The sequence below is a fragment of the Protopterus annectens genome, chromosome 10.part0 (assembly GCF_019279795.1).
Source record: "Protopterus annectens isolate FY-2018-M chromosome 10.part0, PAN1.0, whole genome shotgun sequence".
Lineage (NCBI taxonomy): Eukaryota > Metazoa > Chordata > Ceratodontiformes > Protopteridae > Protopterus > Protopterus annectens.
The window spans coordinates 1,823,532,679-1,823,542,591 of NC_056744.1; the positions used below are offsets into that span (position 1 = coordinate 1,823,532,679).

The window sequence follows — 9,913 nt, forward strand, 5'->3', positions numbered from 1 at the left end:
TTTTCCTATATGGGCCACCAAGATCTGCCATTTTACTGGAGAAGCTACAGGTACTATGTACTTAAAACCCTATGACTATAACTTTCTTCCCGTTAATATTGCATTCTGAATATATTTCACTGATAAGGGGATGATAGTCCATATTTCTGCACTACTATTTGATTATAGGGACCCACGCCCACTAGTGTAAGATTTGGTCATATAGACTAGTGCTTTAGCTTTAGAGCATAAAGCTTGTTTGGAGAGTCGGGAGGAATGATGTTTACTTAGAGCAGGACAGGTTTCAGGCTTATAAATAAGAATGTGAACTGTAGTAAGCTGAGATATTACTAGAAAGTGTGGGACTTCTAACCAGTTTAGTTCTTTAAGTGGTACCAGTGGTATGTTTTATAGTGGTGATTTGATAATTTCATTGTAACACTCCTCCAGCTTACATAACTGTGTGACTTGAAACTTACTAAATACAGATGTTGCATAAAGACAGATTGCAATAGGAGTATTATGACTATGCATTTTCTAGTTGCATCAGGGAGGTAAGCTTTAGCTCTGTATAGGAAACCTAGTCTTTCAGGAGCTTATTTATTTATTTTTGCTTGAGGTATGTGGCGGACATATTTCAGCTGGCCATCTGTAATGGCACTTAGTAATTTTGTCTGATTTACCTGTTCACTCATGGTATTACTAGTAGAGGGTATGGTGATAATGAGGTTGGTATAATGGTTAAGGTATTTACCTTACAGACTCAAAGTGCAGGGTTTGATTCTCACATGGAGTAATTAGCTAGGGTTAAAATGGCCCTCAAGGGCAGTTAGCCTACTACTAATCTATGAACCTAAGAACCTGTTCACTCATGGTGTTATTGGTAGAAGAGGTTATGGTGAATAATGTATTTTGGGTTGAGAGTTGTTTGGAGGATAAAGACTATTTCTTTTTTTTTTTTTTTTTTTTTTTTGTGGAGAGTAGGAGGAGTCTTCAGTTATTTAGCTGTGCCTCAGTAGACGAGAAGGATGGTTGTGTAAGGTCCTGGAGTTTAGACAGCTTTAGCTGAGCAAATTACAGATGCATTATCAGCATATCGAACCATTGTTACATGAAAAACAAGACATCTGTGTAAAGTACATGCAGACTTATGCTTTTTCTATAAGTCTGATTCATAAATAGCAGTTCTCTCCCAAGCATTTAATACACAATTTGCAAATGTTGGCCTGACAGCAGCCCTCATTGCTACTCCACATACTTGTTACTAGAACTTCTTGTTAAATTTGAAAAATGTATTAAGGACAATGTCTACAAGTTCACAGATCACATCCACACTGAAGCCATGTTCAAAATGATTTGTAAGTAATCTCTGACCATACCCAGCCTGTCATTCTATGGAGTACCAGTGTATACGTGTCAAATGTCCATGATGACCAAAAACATTCCTTCTTCAGCATTCACTTCTTGAAACAATTCCAATAGATGCCACAAGTTTCTCAAAAACAATTTACCAAAATGTACAGAAGTAATAAGCAATCTATCAGTTAATTTAATCTGGGGGTCATTTTTTGGACGTATAACAAAAACAATGGCTCTAAAGGGAAGCTTCATTTCTGATCTGAGTTATCTCTGGGATCCTAAAGAGTGACGGGAGGAGACATTTGTCAGCATTCATGTCATCTAAGGTTATCCTGCTTGTATATAATATATTACAAAGATCTTCATCAATAATCTTGCAAGCATACCTAATGTGAAATAAAGAAACTTCTTTGTAGTTTCAGTTTCTCCAATATGTTGCCCAGTATGCATCAAAATAGCCCTCCACCTTCAACTTGACAGCACAAGCAAAGATGTTTTTATCTGGTTACTATCAAATACAGCCATCTGTATATGAAGAGCTGTTCTTACTAAATATCTGCAGAACAGGATATTTTGCCTCTTACAAGCATGGTTTTCCTAAACATTTGTAGAAGAGGGTATTTTGTCAGTTACTAACATGGCTTTACTAAATCTTCTTCTCCTTTCGGCTTTTCCCATTAGGGGTCACCCCATTGGAACAAACAGTCCACAGAACAATTGGCAGTGGGGTTTTATGATGTGGAGTTGCCAGCTGGGCACCCAACCTTCAACAGAAGGCGCACACATGCACACGCTCACACCTAGGGTGAATTTAGAGTGTCCAATCCACTTGCAGCATGTCTTTGGGATGTTGATGGAAACCAGAACACCAAGAGGAAACACATGCAACTGCAGGGAGGACATGCAGACTCCACTCAGAAGGCACCCCAGCCAAGAACTGAAGCGGAGAACTTTTTGTTGTGAGCCATGGCTTCAATAAATATCTGCCGAAATTAGTATTTTGTCACTTATTAACATGGTTTTACTAAATATCTACAGAAGAGGATATTTTTGTCACTTAACATGGTTTTACTAAATACCTGCAGAATAGGGTGTTTTGTCACTTACTAACATAGTTTTAATAAATACCTGCAGAAGAGGGTATTTTGTCACTAGCTAACATAACTTTACTAAATATCTGCAGAAAAGGGTATTTTGAACTGTACTAACAGTTTTAATAAACATCTGCAGAAGAAGGTATTTTGTCAGATACTAACATGGCTTTACTAAATCTGCAGAAGAAGGTATTTTGTCAGATACTAACATGGCTTTACTAAATCTGCAGAAGAAGGTATTTTGTCAGATGCTAACATGGCTTTACTAAATCTGCAGAAGAAGGTATTTTGTCAGATGCTAACATGGCTTTACTAAATCTGCAGAAGAAGGTATTTTGTCAGATACTAACATGGCTTTACTAAATCTGCAGAAGAAGGTATTTTGTCAGATACTAACATGGCTTTAGCTTTACTAAACATCTGCAGAAGAAGGTATTTTGTCAGATACTAACATGGCTTTACTAAATCTGCAGAAGAAGATATTTTGTCAGATACTAACATGGCTTTAGCTTTACTAAACATCTGCAGAAGAAGGTATTTTGTCAGATACTAACATGGCTTTACTAAATCTGCAGAAGAAGGTATTTTGTCAGATACTAACATGGCTTTACTAAATCTGCAGAAGAAGGTATTTTGTCAGATACTAACATGGCTTTACTAAATCTGCAGAAGAAGGTATATTGTCAGATAATAACACGGCTTTACTAAATCTGCAGAAGAAGGTATTTTTGTCAGATACTAACATGGATTTACTAAATCTGCAGAAGAAGGTATTTTGTCAGATACTAACACGGCTTTACTAAATCTGCAGAATAAGGTATTTTGTTAGATACTAACATGACGTTCTCTTACTAGAATTGCTCCAGCTGGGTTGCCTGAGTGTGCATATTGCTCAGATTTGTATGCTTTCTATGTATCAGTGTTGTTGTAGTATTCATTACTAAAAGAAACAGTAAGTATTAATTTTTATTGTGCTTATTTGTATATCATTTTTGCCCTAATCCCTGCTGACCATCAAGCTGTGCCTGGGGGGGGGGGGGGGGCTGCCATAAAGGCAGTAATGAGGGTGTTGGTGTTCTTACTTTCAAGCCGGCAATGAGAGGTTTCTCTTTATCTTATGGCCTAACTACACTCCTGGTGGTGACATGAGCACTTTGTTCACCACAGGGGCTGCTTATGCTTTTGTGTCCATACATGTATGTTCCCTCACACATGCCAACAGGGGTTACTTTCACTGGCTTGGATGGGCATGTCCATGTCTGCCTATGTTTGCTCTCCAGCCAATGTCCTGTCATTAGAGTAGCAGTGCAAGCCAGACAGACCCAGTCTCCCCCCACTAGGACGGACATGCTCCATCTTCCCTTCTTGCAGCATCAGATGCCCATATTGTTAGTCAAACTTGGGTGACGTGGGCTGTAGTCAGAGCTTTATCCTCCTATGGCACCAGCTCAGGCTTATTTATGTATCATTTTTAAATTATTGGTGTTTGTCCAAGATGCAGTGACCTGATGTAATAATAATAATAATAATAATAACAATATTATTAATAATAATAATAATAATAATAATAACAATGATAACAATGATAATAATAATAACATTAATAATAATAATAATAACAATAATAACAATGATAACAATAATAATAATAACAATAATAATAATAATGATAATAATGATAATAACAATAACAATAATAATAACAATAACAATAATAATAATAATAACAATAATAATAATAACAATGATAATAATAATAATAATAATAATAACAATGACAATAATAATAATAACAATGACAATAATAATAATGATAATAACAATGATAATAATAATAATAATAATAATAATAATAACAATAACAATAATAATAATAATAATAACAACAACAACAAAAGTAAGGGAAGGTATGAAGGTGAAACATCACCCTATAAGGGCTGCAGTGACCTTGCTCTGTCTGCAGCAGAGCTCATGTCATTGGTACAAATTTGTGCATTTACATGAAACTGAGTCGGTTTTCAGTATTACATCCCTGTGTGCAGTCTGTGTTGCTTCTGTTATGGGAACCTTGTGACTGCAACAGCACCTTCACTGCTTGAGCAAATGGCCAGTTTATTGGTGCAAACCACAAGAAAGCACTGAAACAGACCGGAAAATAACAGCTTTCATGTATGCTGTATCCTCATGTATAGCACTCCCTGTATTACAGAACTTTTCCTGCATCCAGTACTTTTTCCAACTGAGCAGACGGCTTCATGTTTTTGTAGACAGGAGATGGTTTTCAACATATTTGGGATCAAGTTATGCAAACAGAAGGTGCAACAGATCTACATAGTCTGACAGCTGCCTCTGGCTACTTGCATTTGCTTACCATCCAGTTTCATTTTCACTTTTGTTTCATCAAACGAACACAAAACAGATTTTAGCAAGACGTTAAGGTGGATGGCAACCCCCATTACTTAGACTGTTTATTTTATTTGCCTTACCTTTTATTAGTATTACTCACTTTTAATCTTATGTCAGCCATGACAACATCCCCAAAAGGTGTTTATTACCGTTACCACACCAAGACTTGGCTCAGGGTTACTACGTTCGCATATAACTTGATATTCTTCAAAGATGTGAAAGATGATGAGGCCTACATTTTCTGTTTACATTTACTGATATATAACTCCCTTATAACTACTTGATATGTAGAAAATCAGGGTCTATATCACTTTGTCGAATCCCACATCAGCGAATGCCTCTTCATTGAACACCTATTTATCAAAGTTCCTATTTAGCAAATGGACTTTTCAGTGCAATTTTTCCTAAGGCAAAACAATGGTCGGCAACCATCTGTAATTTGCCCTTTTCCCTATTGTAGTGCAATCTTGGAGTTGGTATATTTAGTTAAGGGATGTGGTAGGCATAGCCTCTCCACCTGAGTAGATGTTAAGTTTTATGATTTTATTTACGTTGGCTAGGGTGGCCTGCCATTGGTTTGCCCTAAGAAAAAATTTGTTGAAAAGTCCATTCGCTTATTAGAAGCTTTGATTAATAGGTGCTTGATGAAGAGGTAGTCGCTCATGTGGGATTCGACAAAGTGATATAGATCCAGAAAAATCACTAATATCCAGTTTCTACGTGTGCACTGGTAGTGATCCTGTGTGTGTGAGTTCTGTTTTCTCTGCGTTTGTGCAACAATAGAGTTAGTATGTTTCAGTAAGGGATGTCAGAGGGACAAACCATCTCACACAGGGGTGAAGCAGGCTTGCACCCTTGCAAAATATGCTTTTTAGAAGGACTTGCTGAGCTACAGGTTTGACAACTTTGTTTCCTGTGTTGATATAGCATTAAATTTTAACTCGGGGAAACCTCTCTCTACTGTCTGTCCTACTTAGTAACTCATAGCTGAATGACAACATGGTAAGATTAAAATGTAAGAAGTTCCAGACATAGCATTGCTGCATTTAGAAGTTCCAGATGTAGGACTGCTGCATTTAGAAGTTCCAGACGTAGGACTGAAGTTCCAGACGTAGGACTGCTGCAATTAAAAGTTCCAGACATAGCATTGCTGCATTTAGAAGTTCCAGACATAGGATTGCTGCATTTAGAAGGTCCAGACATAGGATTGCTGCATTTAGAAGTTCCAGACATAGGATTGCTGCATTTAGAAGGTCCAGACATAGCATTGCTGCATTTAGACGTTCCAGACATAGGATTGCTGCATTTAGAAGGTCCAGACATAGCATTGCTGCATTTAGAAGTTGCAGACATAGGATTGTTGCATTTAGCAGTTCCAGACATAGCATTGCTGCATTTAGAAGTTCCAGACATAGCACTGCTGCATTTAGAAGTTCCAGACATAGCACTGCTGCATTTAGAAGTTCCAGACATAGCACTGCTGCATTTAGAAGTTCCAGACATAGCATTGCTGCATTTAGAAGTTCCAGACGTAACATTGCTGCATTTAGAAGTTCCAGGCGTAGCATTGCTGCATTGCCTAAACCATTCAGCTAAGCATGCAATAGTGCAGGGATGCACCCAAAACATTTTCAAATGTTTATTTCCTTAATTGTTTATGTTTTATAGTTGATAATAAAATATACAAAGTATGACACTTTTCTTTCAGTTTTAAATGCAGTTGATTAATTGCCTTTATTTATACTTGCAGGTGACACTTATTTCTTCAAAGATGACAGATACTGGCACTTCAGTGGCGGTAACATTGAAGCTAGCAGTGGTTATCCAAAATCTGTCGCACGTGACTGGATGTATTGTACTGTCGCTGTAACCGATGCACCCAAATCCAATCCAAAGGCAAGGTCTGATGATAAAGAATGCACCTGCAGTATAAAAGACCATGCATCAAATCTTTTCCTTTCACGAATTCTGGTACTTAGCCTAGCTGTCACTGCTATCTGCTGTAAATTCTAGACATGAACTAAGGCATTTCTGGTGTGTAAATAAATATATTTATAAATGGGACAGTCTGTGTTGCTTCTGTTATGGGAGCCTTGTGACTGCAACAGCACCTTCACTTTGGAGCAGATGGCCAATTTATTGGTGCAAAGCACAAGAAAGCACTGGAACAGACTGGAAAATGACAGCTGTGATGATGCTGTCTCCTCATGTACGTGGTATCCTCACGTATGCGGTATCCTTATGTATATCACTCCCTGCATTACAGAACTTTTCCTGCATCCAGTACTTTTACGTTTCCAGAATATAAGCCATCTTTAACTTATGATGTACTCATAAGGTCACAACATGACTAAACACATCCATACTTCTGTATTATTGGCCTATGCGCATTATTAAAGGTGTATGCTGTGTGTTTGTAAACCAGTGCACTGAAACATTTCTCGTTTTTCAAGGGAAATTTGCATATCTTTCATGATGTCTTGTGAAACCAAGAACTAAAAATGCCATTTGATGTTATTTTTTAATTTTTTGGTTTTATTCTGAAAATGCCATTGTTCACACATTATTAGGTTTTGTAAGGGTCCATTCAGCTAAGTCGTCTGCTCAGCGAGTTTTGATTTTGTATTGACATAAGGGAACATGTCATCTTTTCTGCTGAAGGAGACCACTCAAATGAAGACGCAAATCCTTGCGCAACTACTGAATCACTCAATAAACTGCTCTATACATCTTCAAGGAACAAACTAGTACTTAAAGAACTAAAAGTACTACAGATTCAGTAAATAGTAGCATCTCTATGTTTTATTTATTGGAATTAATGCAACAGGATAGTAAAGTAAAAAAGACTAACTCCCACTGTAAACCCCCCCAACAGGCAGTAAGAATAATGAGCAAATAAAAAAGGCATTGGACTGCTATAGCAAAAGCACATTAACCCCCATGTGGTGCTGGGGGTTCAAATCCAGTGTCAGTGGTTCAAGAGAACCAACATGTTTCAGTAACCACAGTGTGTACTTTCAGAGCTGCAGCATGTAAGTGTTCAGACTGTCTGATATGGAGGTTTGGATTTGAACTTTAAAAAAGGATTTCCAAGGGAACATATTTACAGTAACGCTTTGTTTTCACAATGTACCAGTGGCTTTCTTTCCTCATTCTTCCTTAGTGCATTTCATGACACCTTCTTTCAGATGTCGCTTTCTATGGCATCTCATAACAGAATGGAAATCATGGAACGGAGGCAAACTCCATGAGTCAGTAGGACCAGATCTAGTTTTCTAAAAAGATCCTACATACAGATCCTGTAGGGGCCGCAGATTCCAAAGTATGACATACATTTATCATTCATCACTGCTGTCTTCAGAACAGCCACCCTGCACTGACATTAAAGCATATTTACTGAACTCTGTAACAATTCCATACCCTAACTCAGGTTGCACCTACCCTACCCTCCACCCTCAGAGCTGCTGTTAGGGAACAGGCATGCACAAAACTCCTTTCAGGAGGAAAACATGGTGCTAGAAAGCCATGATTCCCACCCCATTACTGCTAGGACATCCTGGCCTCGCTTATGATCTCAGGTTATCTGAACTGTGGTAGTAACACTGCACTAGTGGACAGACAGAAATGACTTGTTCATGGCTACATTTACCCAAAGCAGGTTACCCAGCACTGATGTGTTGGACAGCACACTGTATTTTAAGTGTCCAGAAAGGGAGTGAACATTTTTTATAAAGTTGTTGAAACTGGTTGTCTTTATGTAACATGAATAATGTAACTTTCGTCATTAATGGAAATGTTTATAATAAAAATAAAAAGATGCAATTGTTCTGCTTCTTTTGTTTCTGTTACATCAACCTTGCAGTTCAAGAAATTCTTAGTCAGGAGTACCTGAGAATCTGGCAGTACATTAACTGGCAACATAGCAATTATGGGGGCTTGACTAACACAAACAGCGGGAGACAAAAAAAATACAATATAGGAAAGGAGCAGAAGGCTCTAGAAAGTCAGACACAAAAGGCATGAAGCACAACAGAACTGCTGGCCTCCAGAGTACAACATATAACAAGGATTTGTGAATGTCAAACATCGACTTGTGTGCTCATGGACTGCAGTAAAATGGTAGCACCGTACCTGTGAACTGCTATGATGTAGGCATAGCGCTACGATTTAGGCATAATGCTATGATGTAGCAAGTGCTACAATTTAGGCATAATACCACGATGTAGCATAGTGTTACGATTTAGGCATAATGCTATGATGTAGGCATAGCGCTACGATTTAGGCATAATGCTATGACTTAAGCATAGTGTTATGGTTTAGGCCCTCAGATTTAGCTGTGCTCATGCTAGAGTTATGATGTTACTTATAAAGTCAGACCTGTTTATGAGTAAGTACTTAATTAAATACATACACTAAGCCTATATAAAGATTCACTACCACTAACTATACAGGGTTCTATTATATAAAGTCTTTCTACTGTTTTCTAAAGGCCAGTGGAATGATGTTTAATGCATGGAGATTGCAGGTAGGTGCAGTAGTGTTGGAAAGAGAAGTATGTGGTGGCAGAAAATGTAGCTTGAGAACAGGGATGTTACTTGCTGCAAGCCATTTAACGTTAAAATATGGAGAATGAGAACAGGGGTGGAACTCGCTGCAAGCCATTTAATGTTAAAATATGGAGAACTGAAAAGCATGTATAATACTGAGATGTGGCGTAACAGGTATAACTACGCAGTGAGGCCAAACCTGGAGTGACGTCACCACACCCGTTTATGCAGGCTCAGGTAAGCTGCAGCTACATCATATCAGCATATCAGTAAAAATTAGAAAAGTATTTATTTATCTGATATTTGTTAACCGGGATAGTCCATCTGAGCAAAAGCCCTTTTTCAGTTGAGACACGGGGAGAAAAGCTCCACAGTGCAAGTAAGAACATTTACAAAACTGAACATGAATACAGTGAAAATATACAATAAAACAGGTAAGCAATATAGTAAGAGGCATTATAACACTGAAGAAAAACCATAGCAACGAAATATACAATAAAACAGGTAAGCAATATAGTAAGAGGCATT

The 9,913-nt window shown here is 37.8% G+C and overlaps 1 protein-coding gene across 1 annotated transcript in view; it reads left to right on the forward strand.

The window, feature by feature from the left end:
* Positions 1-8,663, forward strand: part of LOC122814067 (matrix metalloproteinase-17-like) — a 180,938-nt gene extending 172,275 nt beyond the window's left edge. Inside the window, exon 10 of the mRNA XM_044086676.1 lies at positions 6,589-8,663. Coding sequence (XP_043942611.1) covers positions 6,589-6,851 — 263 coding nt within the window. The 3' untranslated portion in view covers positions 6,852-8,663. The remainder of the gene's footprint in view (positions 1-6,588) is intronic.
* Positions 8,664-9,913: the final 1,250 nt, after the last annotated feature.